Source organism: Tamandua tetradactyla, chromosome 4 (assembly GCF_023851605.1).
Source record: "Tamandua tetradactyla isolate mTamTet1 chromosome 4, mTamTet1.pri, whole genome shotgun sequence".
Classification (NCBI taxonomy): domain Eukaryota; kingdom Metazoa; phylum Chordata; class Mammalia; order Pilosa; family Myrmecophagidae; genus Tamandua; species Tamandua tetradactyla.
Window position 1 is genome coordinate 116,028,956 of NC_135330.1, and position 17,310 is coordinate 116,046,265.

A 17,310-nucleotide genomic window follows, 5' to 3' on the forward strand; every position below is an offset into this window, starting at 1 on the left:
ATAGAATTTAAGGACCCAAATTTTGACTAGTTTTGCAGTGGTTCATAATCCAAGCTGCTTATGACAGCTAAACCATTCTTCCTCCTCTTCATAATATGGTCAGCCTTGTTTTTTTTTTTTTTTTAAAGTTTGTCTGCCTTTCAATTGCTTAGACAGGGGCCTATTTGTAACATATACTTAGTTACTGAAGCTCTTGAGTACCCAAGATAAACAACCAAATCCAAGTTACTCCAACATAGGACCTGCAACAATTTACAATCAGTAAATTTCCCAGTCATCCCAGACCAACCCAAAGAAAATTACAACACCCTAAGTGAAAAGTGTTTCCTATACAAAGCCCCTAAGCATTTTATTCACAAAGCTAGAATTTTAAATTTACCGCGAAACAGTAACCCTCGTTCCTGGAGTGGTGAGCTCGGCATATTGTGTAGATTATGGTTTCCTCACATCTGCACTGTGCACATTTGGGCCAGATCATTCTTGGTTGGGGGGATGGGGAGGGCTTTCCTGCACATCGTCAGAAGTTTAGCAGCATCCCTGGCCTCTATCTGAACGACCAGTGTGGATTATCTTGTATATTCCTTAAAACTACCCCACAAGGTAGATTTTTTTTTTTCTTTTTTGCATGGGCAGGCACCAGTAATCAAACCTGGGTCTCTGGCATGGCAGGTGAGAACTCTGCCTGCTGAGTCACCGTGGCCCGCCCAAGGTAGATATTTTAACCTCAGTTTCATATCACCCAGATGAAGGAACTAGCCTAGGAGAAAGCAAGAGACTTGTCCACAGCCATATGGGCTAGTCCATGTCAAAGCTGGGGTTCAAATGCAGGTCTTATTAACTGCTAGGTACTGGCAAAGTCATCTCCCCTTTTCTTTACTCCCCTTGGGATCAGTTCTTCCTTGCATCTAGGTTTTTTTTTCTAGCCATGTCAAACCTTCATTTGGAATGAATGGATTTTGATCCCTGCTTTCTATTTCCCATGCTATTGCCTTAGCTCAGGTCTGTATTTCTTAGCTAGATTATAATAACTAGGCTCTTAATTTATCTCCCTGATTTCAACCTCTTCATCCTTCAATCTCTGTTTCATGTTGCTAGCAGAGCTGGCTTACTCAAACAGATATTATCATAAACTTCCCTACTGAAAAGCCTTCTGTGCTTTCCACATTGCCTATAGCAGTGGTTCCCAAACGGTAGGCTCTGGACCAGCAAGATGGGCAAATCTTTAGGTCTCACCCCAGATCTAATGAATGGGTAATTAGGGTGAGAGCCCAGAAATCTGATGCATGTTGAAGTTTGAGAACCTCTGCCCTACCTGGTAACTGTCTGACTGGCATAGATGCCCTATCTTCCTCAAATACCTTCTCTCTTCCTGTTCCACTTCACACACTTGCCTGCCCTTCAATGTGATGCCTTCCCTAGATATTAATTTTTTCTTTTTTATTTCTGTTCTAAAGATAACAAACAAGGCAGTCCCCCCACTCCTAAACAGCTTGCAGGCCTGTGCCGGGGTGCCCCAGCCACGACACTCTACCTGGAGTTACGTACACACTTCTGCCAATGAGTCGCCTTCCTCCTGGTAACTTCCCATATCTTTTGTGACTCAGTCTCCAATATCTCTTCGGAATTACGTAGAGAGCTAATCCCTTGTCATCCCATGCTTTCACTAGCCTTTCCCATCTCCTGCTAATTCACTTATTCCATGGCGTTAGTACTAATTTACCAGTTTCCTAAAATGCAGGTGTGTAAGGGAAGGGCCTTCACTCTTCTTTAGATACCTAGCATCAGGGAAGGGGAATTCAGTTTGATATGTATCAGAATCATCTGGAAGCTTCTTAGAAATATGGAGTCTGAGACCCACCTACTGAAATAGAATGTCTGAAAATCTGTATTTTAAAAATCCCCACACCAGGGCAGTGGAATGGTGGCTCAGGGACAGAATTTCCACCTGCCATGCCAGAGACCTGGGTTCAATTCCCGGAATATGCCCATGCCAAAACAAACAAACAAACAAACAAACAAACAAACAAACAAAAATCAATCCCCACACCATAGCCGAATTATAACATAATGCCCTGTGCAGAGCAGGTATATATTTCTCGAATGTCAGGCCAATGAATTACTCAAGAAAGCTGCCTGAAGAATCACCTCTACCTACTCTTCAACTTGCTTTTGCTTCTACAGCATTGCGTCTTTTCGCTGTTGATTTCACTTTCCATTTCCTCTCACTTGCACGACAATCAAAGAGCAGTACAGGAAAAAGGCAGTATTTCGTTTAGATGATTCCAATTGTTGACCTAAGCTCTACGGTCTAAACGCTAATACAATGTTGAGCCATCTCTTACGGTCTCAATCACCCAGCAGTAACCTCAACTTAGGGGCACTTGGCAAACAGCCCCCAAAGTCTCCTTCAAAATGCGAGGCGCCCCCCTGGCTACTCGCCAGGGCTGATTCTGGACGTGCCTATCATCCTCTAAGGTGGTTGTGAGACCTTAAAACAGACTCACCTGGAGCCGGCCCAGCCGCCACTCCACCCAACCTTCCCCGGGGGCGCGACCTGGGCTGTTAACCTGCGGAGAAGGTCAGAGGGCGCCTGCGTGGAGAATGAATGGGGAAGTTTCCTCGGAGCGGGCGCAGCCTCTAGCTGGGAGCGAGAAATCGAAACTCAGCTGTTAAAACCGCTGCCCCAGCTCTTTGGAATCGCACCTCGAGACTCGCCGAGCGTCCCCGCCCGCAGCGTTCCAGCGGCAGCCGCGACCCCGGCCCCGCCGCCATGTACACCCGCAGTCGGGTGGTGGGTTCCCGGGCCGGCGCCTCCCCCGCGTCCCGCCCCGCCTGGGACCCCTCGGGGCGGCGCCAGGAGCTGGGCCCTCTGCAAGGCCAGAGCCCGGGTTCGGAGGTGGCCCCCGAGGGCGCGTTTCTGGAGCGCCCGGAGCACGCGGGGCCGAGTCGCGGGCAGCAGTAAGTATTTGACAGCCTGCCCTGGGGGCGGGAGCTCGGCCCCAGGCATTCTCGCAGGCATCCATCCGCCTGGTCTGTGGCGCTTAGAACCACCGGGGACCAATATCAGGGTGTGTGTGTGGGGTTTTTTTTTTTGTTGTTTGTTTGTTTTGTTTTTTTAGGGAAATGAGGGTTTATGTGCCTGAACAAAAGCACCCATGTATTACTTTGTAAATGTGAGGTTCTTGACTAAATATCTCATCTCCAGTCCTCGCACCCTTTGAGCCTTGTGAGTCGCTGCAGGATTGAGAGACGTGGGTGTGTAGTAACCGCAGGAGCTGCTTTCTAGTTTTCTAGGAATCTTCAGAAATCATATTCTAACTACTATGGAAATAAGTTTTCCCCTATTGTTGTTTTAAATGGCATTCTAAATGGCATCCAACATCAACTGCCAGGGTAAGGGGCCAACAAGAAATGCGATATGGGGGTAAAAGATCCATTTGCTGTCTCTAGGAGCGAATTTCCCTTTCAAGGAAACTCCCGGATAAACTGGCTCTTCAGAAGCAGAGGAGTGGGGCTGGGGGGCGTCTGGCCTTTCTTGTCCAGGAGTTGATCGGTGCTATCTAAACAAGCGAATTTGTAACATTTATTCTTGGTCTTTGGTTAAGAGAACTACAGTTGGTGTCCTGGAAACACTTATTATGCAAAGTGCCAGGCGCTTTCTTTCCACCCAATGGAATGAGCTTCTTTAACTCAGCAGTATGGTTTGTGAAGACATTACTGTTTTTGAAGTGCTCCCTCTATGAATGAAACTCTCCATGTGGTTTCGTTTTTAATTTCCACTTTTTTGTCATAAACTTCTAGTCCCATCAAAGACAAGCACTGGTTGTTAAGGAGCAGTATATAAAATAACCTTATGACCAGGAAACATCAGATTTTCTTTCATCCCTTCACTTTTGAAGTAATTCATAAGTACCCGGCTTAGATGGGGTAGATGATCTGAGTGCTTTCAAATAGGGATTGCTTCATTTCTCTCATCTGAATAATAGGTACCTTGCTTGCAGCAACAGAAGCTCATCCATTTTAAGTAACCTTCGACTCCATAAGCTGGAGTATTTAATAGAAGCTGTGGATGTCAGGTCTCATGTCAATGAAAAACACCATCTGCGTGTCTTTTTTTTATATTAAGAAGCACCCACTTAGACATAACTGCTTATTTGCAAATTCATGGCATCTCATAAACATTAGCTGTTGTGGCTGTCTGTTTATTTGATTGTAAAGGATCCTGAAATCTTGGTGAACCAAGTTGTTCAGAAAAGGGGCAGTTTTCTGATTAATTATCCAGGTCTCAATATCCTGAAGACCTCACTGCCTACTATTTGAGATTTCTAAAAAGATTTGCAAATGGACCATTAGAGAGAGAACTTGGGAGAGCTCCGTTATCCTTCACAGAATTCTTCATTTCTTTTTAAAAAAAATGTGAACCAATTCTAATAAGCAGATTGTTATAAGATATATTTGCTTTTAGGTGTTTAGCATCTAAGCTCATGTTTGATCACTGAATTCTTCTTTTTGTCTCTGATGTCTACTGTATATTCTTACTCCTCTCCTTTAATGGAAGTGGGAAACCAAGGAGAATGATTAAATAGCGCATAACATCTCTCAGTAAAATCAACAACCAAAGCAAAAGCAAAATTAAGAAAATATTATTTATTTATTTGTTTGTTTAGTTACTGGAGAAAAATTGGAAGCACTTCCTGATGGAAAATTAAGTTAAAAGAAGGAAGAAAGTCAAGTCCTTTAAGAGTGACTCTTCTTTCTTTTACTCTCATTATGAGCTTATTTATCTGATAAAGGGTTAAAATTTAACCCTGATTTGTTTACATCCTTCCATTTATTCATTGAGGACATCGCAGAGCATGGGGGTTAGAAGCTTGGGCTTTGATGCCAGGCAGACTTGGGTTCAAGGTCTGCTTTTGCCATTACTAGCTCTCTAAACTTCAATGAGATGCTGTTCTGCTTTAAGCCTTGGTTTCCTGATCACTGAAAATATGATTATACCAAGTTCATAAGGCTTTCTTATCTATGTAACTTCATGCCTGGCAGAAAGCAAATATACAGGTGAATTTGGATGCTGTCAGCCTTGAATTCACTTAACAGATGTTTATTGACCAAGTGCTATGCTAAGTCACCCTGAAGTGGGGTTTGTCCCTTGTGAAAACACACTGATTTAAAACACCTACTTACATATAAATAAGCTACTATAGTAAAAATCTATGGCAGTTTGTCAATTTTAAATGACTCCCAAGGACTTCTGATAGACATTCAGGCAAGGCTGAATTCTTGACTGTATTTTGAAGTAAATAATTCCAAGTTATTAGTAATTCATATTGGCTTTCCCAATAATATTTCGTTGGCAATTTTGTCTTGCCTTATATATCATAAGCTATCTATACAGATTTAAATAGAAAACAAGCATACACATAATTCTAATTCAAAGTAATCCTTCAGCCTCTCTTTCAGTATTTTGCTTATTTGTAAACTTCTTACAGTAACACACCACCTCTAGAGAAATGTAAGACTGAAGCAGGGATTTTTCAGAAGAGTTTCGATCTGGCTTTTCCCAATTCTAGGCAACACACTTTTACCTGCAATAATAATGTAGGGTTCCATTTATTCAGATACTAATCTATAATCATACCTGGAGGTGGTCTTTAGCTTGGAGTTGCTTGAAGAAAATAAACAGATATTCAAAAAATGAACCCATAATATGGAATTTTCCTATAAAGTTAACTTCAATATAATTATATACAAAATTCAATTTACCTTAGCCAATTCGTGGCCTGCTTTATATTGTACATTGTACAGATGTAAAGCTGAGCGATCATAATAGCACCAGGTCACATACATTCACTCTTTCAGTCCTCACAACAACCCTATAATGAGAGAGAATTTCTAAGTCTGGGTACTTTAAAATATAGGCACAGGGCGATGCAACGGTGGCTCTGGGGTAGAATTCTTGCCTGCCATGCCAAAGACCCGAGTTCAATTCCTGGAACTTGCTGTGCAAAAAAAAAAAAAAATATATATGTATATATATATATATATATATATATAATTATATATGTAATAATTTTATATATATATATATATATTAGGCACAGATAAGTATTCAACAAAAGAATTGTTCTTATGGAATGTACTGTTTAATCCGTGGGGCAGGCATTGATCAGATAATTACACGAGTAACTCTTTATAAGTACTATAAAAGAATGTCGCATCCTGAGATAGTCTTGGGAGCAGGCAAAGCTTTCCCAAGAGGTGATGTCTGAGCTGAGATCTGCAGGGTAATTAGGAGTTCAGTGGCCTCTGTGGCAGCCAGGGAAGCATGCTGTTTAGAGTTTCTCCAAAGGAACCTGCTAAAGAGAGCTTGGTGACTGACAACCCCAGTGGCCACCTCGTTGGACCCATTACGTACTTGTCTCTAAGAGCATCCTACCCTGTGCTTACCCAAGGACTGTGTGTGGCCCATTCCTGGCCCAAGTAGAACTCCTCTATTGGGTACCTTTTGATTGAAGATTCCGATTGGCCTGTCCCAAGATTTCCTCAGAACTGAGGCTCTTCCAACCCAGTCATCCTTCCCTCTCTCCTCTCACAGGTCTCAGACCCACCTTAGGTCTCAAGGCTCTACATGCCTTCTCCATCTCCCTCCCCTTTTATCCTTTACAGGCGTCCCCCAATGCAACCAACCCATCTTGATTTGACTCTTGGTGGACTCAGATTGCCACAGCCTATCAGACACTCTACAGCTCAACTACAACTGTTTAGGCCCTTTACTTCATGCCCATTGTTGGGGTGCTGTAGATATGTACTGGAAACCCATTTTCTTTTCTTCTTTCTGGCCATATTTCCTCTGTTGGGGCCAGGGGACATTCCCTCATTTCCTTATTACTCCAACTTCAGTGCTTCTCACTAGCTTTTAGGTCCTTGGGAGAGGAAATAATCATAGTAAAGGGGACTTTTCCCTCCCATTAGCCCCAAACTCTCAAGAGAGAAAAAAGGAAGGCAACTTGTGTTTGCCAATCCCCAAGGGTTTTATTTTCCCTTGTAGAGCATTATGTTACATGAGTATTAAACATGTTGAAAATATAAGGAAGGAGATAGGGTAATATAGCCCATAAGTTGTTATATTACTTCAGTTTTTATAAACATCAGTACTAAATAATTGTTGTGTATATTCTGAAAGCCTGGTGATTGCTTATGTCTAAAATAGAATGCAACAATTTCCTAAATCATTCTTGACTCACCTTGTTTGAGTCCGGAGTAGCCACATAAAATAGTCTGAAATTAAGTGCATGTTTTTACAAACTCATCAGAGCCTGTAAGAAGTGCCTTCACTATTTCTTTCTCACTGCAGTGATCCAGATTTCACTTCCTTCTCTCCATGATCATGAGAAAATTAATTTCTTCCTACAGATGCTGTGTGGCAGGAAAGTTCCCCTCCTGGAGAACTGAATAATGTTGAAGTTCCTTTTAGGGCTATGAAATAATAGTGCTTTGGAAGAGAGGCTATGTGATTGATTCTACTAAGGAATCTTCCTGATGGCTCAATATTATGGTTATTCATTAGGAAACCATTTAACTCCATCTCCAGGCAGGGCCCATAAGCATTCAGCAAGTTTATAAAATAACAGATAGCATTTAATTCTTAATGACAGTGCTCTGTCTCAGTGTGCTGGGTAGGTGTCTCAGTGATGACCAGATTCTGATACTGAATCAATCAGTATAGCTCTGCCTGTTGGACTTAATTTTTTTTCATGAGAAATAAGCATAAGGAAAACTAGCTGTGACCTGTGACAAAAGAAAAACTTTTCTTACAATTTAGGATCTCACAGCTTAATTGAGCAATTCACGAATTGGACAGCATCCTGTTCAGAAAGAAGAAAGAAGCTCCACCAAGGGTGAAGAGAGGGAATGCTCATATAGGGCAAATATGGAAGCAAGTGAGAAAATTTTCTGACTTGCTGATGTTATGTTTTTGTTTTACTTAGAGAGGACTTACAAAGCGGGAAACAGGTTGTTGCTTAGAAAGGAGGAAGTTAGCTGGTGATAACTAATCTGCTGTATTCAAACTTGGTTTTCTAGGCGAGCTGCAGATTTAAAGGAAATAGTGACTAGCTTAGGTTTTGGGGCTTGCTATTGTGGGGTAGGGCATTGGTGCCTCGAAGTTGCACCTACTAGATTTTATTTGTCACCTGAAATAATTAACCTGGATACCTCTGGGATACAGAAACCAAAATGACAATCAGCAGCTCCTGTGTCTCGAATCCTTAATGCCCTGTGCTCAGCATGTTACATACATCACTACTTTTCTCTTCACACAAACACTTGGCTATTTTACAGATGAGGAAACTGAGTCTTGAGAGAGTAAATGATTTCCCAAGGTCATGCGGCTTTTTTGTGTCACGGTAGGAGGCTTCAACCTTGAGACTATCTGCCAAAGTCTGGATTCTAAACATGATATGGAGTGAAAGAGGAAGTGAAAGTGCAGCTAGCTAATTTCCTTTTAATTTCCATATTTCATGTAGAAATTGTATAGGCTAAAGAGAATGGTAATGTAGAAACAGTATGACGACATTTATTTACAGCTTTAAAATGATCTGACTGGAGAAATACTTGGTGTGAACAAAGTTTCTGTGGGGATGCACTTTGTTCTATTGCTTTTTTAAAATGGAAGAGGGCTTTTTGGCCCTTGTGAAAGAAATCTCACTGTCACTGTTCCTGAGCAATTTACATAATGTATTGCCTTCCAGCAATCTTCAGACTTCTTACCTTGGACTATACCGAGCAATGCATTTGACATCATTACCTAGTATTTCAGTACATATAATCAAAATAAAATTTTGTGAAACAATGCTCAGTCTTATTATGTGTGATACACTCTGGCATTTTCTATTCTTGCTCATTAAAAGTAAATGAGTAAGATTTTACAACCCATTAACAGGTTAGCACCTACAGTTTGAAAAGCATGTATGTTCTCTGTATGGCAGAAGTGTTTGCTGGAGAGGATGGGAAAGAAAAGACATCGGTTCATTAGATCAAATTTATCTTCATGTTTTATGCAGGAGGGTGGATATAATGGTCATGTTCACAATGAATTTCCAGCTTTTCTAAACTAGATTCAGCTCCATGGCATGGAATGCTTTGGCAGTCTTCCAGTCTTGGGGAACAATCATTTTTGTTCAAATACAATATCATCCAAAATAAGTGGGTATTTTTCAAAAAGTCTGACAGCTGAAACAGTGAAACAATAAATCAACAGGAAGATGAAAGCTTGGAAACACTTAATACCTGTAATAATCAGTAGATGCATAACAGAAATGAGAAAAAAAGTAACTTAGTTCAATTACACAGTAAGGTAACTTACTTCAAAGCCAGTTAGTTGAGTGCTGTAAGGTTATGTATATTCTTAAGGTTAATTGCATCTATTCAGAATTTATTTGAATTTGAAACAAAAGCTTAACTTAAAAAAAATTGTCAGAGAGAGAAGATTGCAGTTTGAAGGGTCTGCTTTTTATCAGAGAATCGACCAATGGTGGTTCCTTTGTTCTGTAAAGTTTGTAATTTTCTTTTCCAAATATGGAGTCTTAAGAGGCAATCCATTAAAATCCTATGGTAAAACTGAAGACTTTTACTAGCATTAAAACTCAAGGGCTAGTATTGCACAGTCTTGGTTTTACTCTGGTACTAGTAAGAGTGGAACTCCTGGGCTATCTAATCTTGAAAGAAAATTTGAGCTTCTGATCTAAGAAATTAAAAAAAAAATTCCCCATATAAAGATCTTTGGGATATTTTTCACTGTTTATAAAAGTAGCCATACCTGCTTGTTATAAAAACTCAAAACTTAAAAAAATAATATAGAAAGTGAAAATCCCCTGCAAGTCTCACTCTTAGAAATAGCCACTTCAAACAATTTGATATAAAGAAATCTTTATTTTTAAAGTATAGTTTATACTCTTTGACTCTTTATGATAAGTAGAAAATCTGAGGGCCATTATGTCTTTTGATTGCAACTGCCAATATACTAGGTAACAGGCAGGAGAAGATATATTCTGTTTCTAATCTTTATTTTTGAATGTAATTGTTTATCAAATAGATTCTGTTCTTCACGGTTTATTATTTAGTTGTACAAGAAAACAATCCTTTTTTCACAATGGAATCTTGGATAACATTTCCTGTGTAATACTCTTTCCAAAACTGCTTTAATGAAATTCAACTAAATGTTGGGGATTGAATTATGTCTCCCACAAAAGGCATGTTCAGAGTCTCCCCTGGTCTGGTGGATGTGAACCCGCTTGCAAATAGGATCTTTGAATATGTTATTAGTTAAGGTGTGCCCAAACTGAGTGAAGGTGGACCTTAATCAAATATGGCTGAAATCCTTGTAAGCAAAGGAAATTGGACACAGAGAGAGATGCCACAGGGAACAGTCAGAAATTGGAAGTCCATGAACTGGGAAGAGAAAGGAGAAGATGCTGCCTTATGCATTTCCATGTATAATGGCTTGAAGCTCAATATATCCCAGAAAGATATTCCATGGTCAGGTTCATGTGTCAACTTGGCCAGGTGGTAGAGCCCATTTGTCTGGTCAGGCAAGAGCTGGCCTGTCAGTTGCTATGAGGACATTTCATGGACTTAAATCATGATCATGTCAGCTGCATCCACAGCTGATTGCATTTGTAAACAGCTAAGGAGAGTGTCTTCTGCAATGAGTGATGCTTAATTGAATTGCTGGAAGGCTTTTAAGGAGGATTCAGAAGAGACAGTCTCTCTTCTGCATCAGTCAGTGAGCCTCTCTCCTGTGGGGTTCATCCATTCCCTTCATCACAGTCGTCAGCTTCACAGCCTGCCCTACAGATTTTGGACCCTTACATTCCCGTGGTTGCCCAGCCAGCCTCTCCTGAGAGTTTGTTGCAGACATTCATCAGAGTTACCAGCTTGCAGCCTGTCAGGGACCTTGGACTCTATGTTCCCATGGTTATGTGAGACAATTTTATGAATTATATATCTACAGATATTTCCTGCTGATTCTGTTTCCCTAGAGAACACTACCTAATACAGATATGTTCTTAAATTTAATCCATTCCTGTGGATGTGGACCCATTTTATGTTGAGCCTTTTGATGAGGTTGCTTCATTAAAGGTGTGACCTACCTCATTCAGGATGGGTCTTCATCCTCTTACTGGAGTCCTTTATAAATGAAATCAAAACAGAGACATGGAAACATGGGAACAAGAAGCTGAAATGAAGGAAACCTGAGAGAGACCAGCAGCTGCCGCCATGTGCCTTGCCATGTGATAGAGGAGCTAAGATAACTGGCAGCTGGTCTTCAGGAAGAAAGCATTGCCTTGATGATGCCTTGATTTGGACATTTTCATGGCCTCTAACTGTAAGCTAACACATTCCTATTGTTTAAAGCCAACGCATTTCATGGTATCTCCTTGGGCAGCCTAGGAAACTGAAATACCATGTGACTGAAAAGCCAAAGAACTCCAAGGATTGTTGGTTAGCCATATGGTACTGGCTGGAAGGAAGAAAGTCTTCTAGCCTCTGAAACCATGGGCCAATAAATTCCTATTGTTAAACCAGTCCATTGTATGTATTTGTTTTAATAGGTAGGGAACTAAAATACTTACCAGGAGGAAATAGTCAGAAAAATCCAGATGTAAGGCATTCTATAGCAACAACTTACCTGGACCACTGATAAATGTTAGCTATGAAAGAAAGAAAAAAAACAATGAGTCCTTAATAAATTATAGAAGTCTAAAGAGACATGTCAAACAAAAGAATGTATAATCCTTGAGTGAATCCTGGATGAGGTCGAAGTGAGGAACAATTGTTTCTCTCCCTGAAACAGTTGGGAAATCAGAATATTGATGGAATATTAGACAATATTGTATCAATATTAAATTACTTGGGTGTGAAAATGTTATTATGTTTCAGCTGAAAAATATCTTTTTGTTGTTAGACAATATTTGCTAAAGTGTTCAGGGTGATGAGTTGCAACCTCTGCAGTTTACTTTCATGTAATTCCAAAAAAATAAAAATAAACAAAGAGAGGAGGGAGAGAAGCAAAGGTGACAAATTATTAACAATTGGTGAATATAAATGGTATTTGGTGTTCATCTTACTAATGGTTTTTCTAGTACATATGAAATTTTTCAAAATGAGAAATTAGGGAAAAGAATTTTAGGAGATATGTTAAAGGTCATTGTGCCTCCCTACCTCTTTTTTTTCCCCCTTTTCTCTTACCTAGAGAAGTTACAGCGTTTGGGGTGGAACTGTGTATTTAAAAAAATTGTGCAGTGTACTGTAAGTATATTGCACTTCAATAAATAATTTAAGGAAAAAAGCCTGGGCTTAGAACAGTAATACTATTCACAGGGGAAGATTATTTACTTACCTTTAATTGGATATTCTTTATCAATATCACTTTTCTCAGGCATCAGTTCTTATTACTCCTGGGAGACGGAACAAAGAAAATAGTCAGGAACTCGTGGTATAGAAGTCAGAGCCAGGGATTTAAAAAGACAACTAGAAAAAGTAAATTTTATATATATACATATATATATATATATGTATATATATAAATATTTGTGGAAATACATGTATTTGTGGAAGAAGATGCAGCAAACGGATTCAGTCACAGCATGAAAATGGAGATATTCTAGTGATTCAGAACTTAGATTCCATTGCATATAATAAAATAGGTGTCTACTATATTTTGCCATTTTATGCTTTCTTGACAATTTGGTATGTTTACAAAGAACTTTTGAAGACCTGAATACCTCAAAAGTTTTGAGCCCATACTGGCTAAAAACAGTAAGCTTCATTGAAACAGTAAGCTACATTGAAAATCGTATAACAAAATAGCCACTTCAAAAACAAAAAACAGACAAACAAAAACTTTATCCAGTGTCTTTGGTCAAACAAATATTGATCTTTTTAAAATTTATACACATGCAAGGGTAGGATTTTCTTGAATTATGAAATCCTCAAACCAACTATTGTCAACCTACTTAGACTTCGCGTGTCATACGGTTCGGCAGATTATCTGTTTGTAACTCAATCGTCTACCACTTTTGAAATATTGTCTTTGATGACAGTTCTTTTCCTGTTAGACCAGTGTTGTTCCTCATTAGAAATTTAAATTACAGCTGGTGCAGTTATTTCCCAGGGGATATATTTATGTACTACTTTTAGCCAGTGAAGATATTTTTTATAACTTCAACAAAGCACTTATGATTTCATAGAATATTTATTAATGAGAAGTTATAAAAATTGTGGGAGGAAGGCATATAAGAGAAGCAATTGTGCAGCTCAGGAGAGACCTCACAAGAAAAAGATTCCTTAAATATCTTTTATAGGTTCTTATTTTTCTCATGGTGCAGAAAAAACTTTTCTATTTGTCTTGTGCTATTCTTTCATATGTTCCCCCTTAGTATATCTCATCGATGTGGTATTAGGAAGTGAAAATAATCTTGAAAATTAAGATATTTCTATTAAATTTCAATGAGATAATTAAGGAAACATATATTTTCAAAGATATACATTCATTTCAGTAGCTCAAATGTTGCTTAATTGGCAAATGCCCAGAATGCTAAATATTTGTAGATTGGGCGTGTTTAGTCCAGCAGCTTTGAGAGTCAAATTGTTGTAAAGGATGACATGGGGTTTGAAACAGAGTGGCTGTGGGTAGATCTTAATATGGACGGATAAGCTGACAACATGGATAAGTTATACTTGCTCTTTATGTCAAAAAAAAAAAGCTAAAAGAGATAGGATAGATATTTGTATCTACAAAGGCATTACTCCCTGCCATGTGATATTAAAAAGTAAAAAATAGATCCTCAGACATAAGCCCCTTTTCCTGTAGCAAATAAGGGGAATAGGAACTCAGTTATTTGGAAATATTTTCTTCTGGATATTACAGAATTTTTAGATTTGGCCTTTTTAGCTGATAAAATATTGCTAAGGAATTCTCTAATGTAAAATGTTTATTTCTGGGACCACTGCCCTTTCGCCTAGAGGTTTATGTTAAAATGTTTTCAGTTAAAAACTAGATAATTCTTACCATCTTTTGATGTCCCTGTCGTGTATCTGGGTACCTGTAGGTTAGAAGCATGGGCTGTATGTTGACCACAGTCCAAGTTCTAAGACTAAAGATACTGTTATCATGCTCTCAGACTTAAGACATAATCAGATTAGAAATTCTAGAATAATTTTTTTTTTTACAAACTGATTGATTTCACTTTCCAAACGTTTTCTGAACTTTCCATAAGAAAGATCCATGGACCTTGGAAAATTCCAGGTGAAACTGCTTTTGGCGAAATCCTAGCCAAAAAACATTTCTGCCATTCCAGATCCTATCCTTCAAGCCTCAACTTGTTATTTTCCCCTGAAAATTTCAACTCCTCTGGGGCTTCTGTGAATCTCTTTGCCCTTGGATCTTTGACTAATGTCATACCACTTTGATACTTTGATTGGATCTCCTTGTGGTATACTTTGGTGGTTTCGAGGTTTATTCCTAACTAAAGTATAAGTTCCATTAATGTGTGTGCGCATGTTTTTTTTCTCATGTTTTGGTATCTCCCCTCACTCCCTCCAGTCTCTGGCACAAGTCCATAATAGGCGCTCAGTTAAGAAGGTTCCATGGCTTAAAAGTCTACCAAAAGGCCAAAGTTAAAGGACTGACATATTTTATGCTTTCTACGTTGAGTTAAAAAGTTAGCTGCAGACAGCGAACTCAAAAGTTCTGTGTTTGAGTCCCAGTACTGTTGCTTCAGTTGTCTTGGTGGTCTTCAGCATATAATTTAACTTCTGTGTCGCTATCAGTGATTTATTAATCCATCAATTCCCTTTGAGCTCAAATATTCTAAGTTAGTTTGATCTACACCAGTGTTTTATTTTTAGTATTTTTAAGAATATTTTTATTGAGATATCTTCACACACATATAGTCCATGCAAAGTATACAATCAGTAGCTCACAAGATCATCACATGGTTGTGTATTCATCACTGTGATCATTTTTAGAACATTTGCATCATTCCAGAAAAAGAAATAAAAAGAAAAAAAACCTCACACATCCCATACCCCTTACTCCTCCCTCTCACTGACCAGTAGTATTTCAATCTACCCATTTTTTTTTTTTTACCTTTTATCCACCCCCCATTATTTATTTATTTTTTTATCCTTATTTTTTAGCTCATCTGTCCATACCCTGGATAAAAGGAACATCAGACACAAGGTTTTCACAGTCACACAACATCAGTGTTTTTCACTGTTGTCTCTTTTTCCAAGCATCAGCATCTCTTGACAACTTATTAGAAATGCAAGTTCTTGGGCTTCACTGAGCACCTACTGAATTGTACACTATCTTTTAATGAGCCCTCCAGCTATTTCTGATGCTAAAGTCTCATGACTACTGATCTGCAGCAGAGCCAAATGAAAATCTATAACACAATGCTAGCAGACATTGAAGGTTGTACAGCATCTTCACGATTGGCATTCAAATTCAGTATCTAGTGATTCATCTTTTTGACTCTGCAGAATGGCTCATCATTGTATCTTATCCAAGCTTACAGGTAGTACCCACGGAATTGCAGCTTCCATGCTCCTGTTAAGTGCTGGCAATTGAGGGGTGAAAAATCTTTCTTAGGATGAACAAAGAATATATAATGGACAAGGGAGTAATTTCTAGTGGCAGCCTCTTAATTTGGTATTCATAACGTTGTTTGCACACTAGGCTCACATGCAACGTCTGCTGATATACATTAGGTAATTGGGCAACCAGCAGCCCCATTTGCATGCGAAGGTGGTTGCACACCTCGCATTTACAAGTCTAAAATTAAAGCTCAATTTGAAGCTGGCTGAAGGTTTGCTGTAAAGAAAATAATGAGATAAGGAAGAAATGGCTTCTGTTAATCAGCACTTTTGGCCTCTGCTGTTCAATCTTGCTAATTTGCCCTTTGATTAAAAGCAGATACTCTTAAAAGTCTTAGAGAGAGACTTCTAAGAGTATCTACTTTTACAAACTGATTGTGTTTATCTTCATCCATTTCCCCAAAAACTACATCCCTGTCTATGCTGCGGTTCTGGTGCCATACTATATATGTGCTCTACTGAAGTGTTCATACTCTTGTAGGACAACATATATCATCTCAAAGAAGAGCCACCCACAGCACTGTGAGTCTGTGGCACCATTTCATTTCTATTTGGCCCTCAGTTATCAAGCAACTACTTTGTGCAAGCACTGTGCCAGGTGCTTGGCATACAGAGATCAATCAAGCCCAGCTCCTCAAAAGCTTGCAATATTTTAATAGCTTCCCAACATCTCAGTGTGACTATTTTTGCTTAAATGAAGCTGCCTTTAGATGGTTCCAAATGGCCCTTTGCTTCTGTCAGCTCCTGTTTTGCTCAACCTGTGTCCCCCAGAGAACAAGGGACCCAGTGGACACTTGCATGGGAAAGTCAAAGCCTCAGGCATGAGATTGTGGCCAGTTGGCTACTCTGATTGGTCATCAGGAGGAGATGGATGACCAATCAGAGTAGCAGTGCAGAAGGATGCATGAAGACTTCGTGTTCTCCCTATGTGGTTTGCATGGGAGAGAATACCAGTCTAAAGACATCTTAAGTGGTCTTGCCCATGAAAGCCATCCGGGCAGAAAATAGAGCCCTGCAGAGAGTTTACCAAGAATCAATAGAGGAAGCACTGCTCATCACGCTTCATCAGCTGCTTTGCATTTTTACTCTTGGCAGCGTGCATTTATTTTATTTGACAACTAGATTGTAAGCTCCTGGAGAGCAGGCCTGGATCTTCATCTTCTTTTCTGTGGTACCTGTTTGATGGTGAAGATGATAAGGAAGGTATTAGAAGGAAGACTTTCCAGTGACTTATACAAATGGTGATTTTTCATCATAATAAACAATTCTTCCTCTTCCTTCCAGCACAGGCGCGTATACTTTGATAGCACCAAATGAAAACCGAAGACATCAGATACAAAGGAGTATGTATATGCATTCATTTCACATTCAGAATGTTTCTCATTTTCTTGTAGACTACAGTAAATGTGTTTTGGTTGGAAGTATTTTTATTTTCTGATTTGTATAGATACACTAGATATTTGCAATGGTTTCCATTTCTTTCTTTCTTTTTTTTTTACCTTTGGCAGTTTTTAATTATCCTTTTAAAAATTATTTTATTGTTACCACTCCCAAATTATTTCTCTATGTTACCAACAGAACACAGAGTGTGACTATAAATCTCAGATTTCTGTCCAGCCTACACAGTTTCGCACCGGTTGCCAAAAGACC

The 17,310-nt window shown here is 39.2% G+C and overlaps 1 protein-coding gene across 3 annotated transcripts in view; it reads left to right on the forward strand.

The window, feature by feature from the left end:
- The first annotated feature begins 2,673 nt into the window (after positions 1 to 2,673).
- Positions 2,674 to 17,310, forward strand: part of EPSTI1 (epithelial stromal interaction 1) — a 117,654-nt gene continuing 103,017 nt past the window's right edge. Inside the window, exons 1-2 of one of the 3 annotated variants that reach the window (XM_077158339.1) lie at positions 2,674 to 2,958; positions 16,945 to 17,003. In XM_077158339.1, the coding sequence (XP_077014454.1) occupies positions 2,771 to 2,958; positions 16,945 to 17,003 (247 nt within the window). In that variant the 5' untranslated portion in view covers positions 2,674 to 2,770. The remainder of the gene's footprint in view (positions 2,959 to 16,944; positions 17,004 to 17,310) is intronic. The other 2 variants (XM_077158338.1, XM_077158337.1) reach the window with 2 other exon arrangements.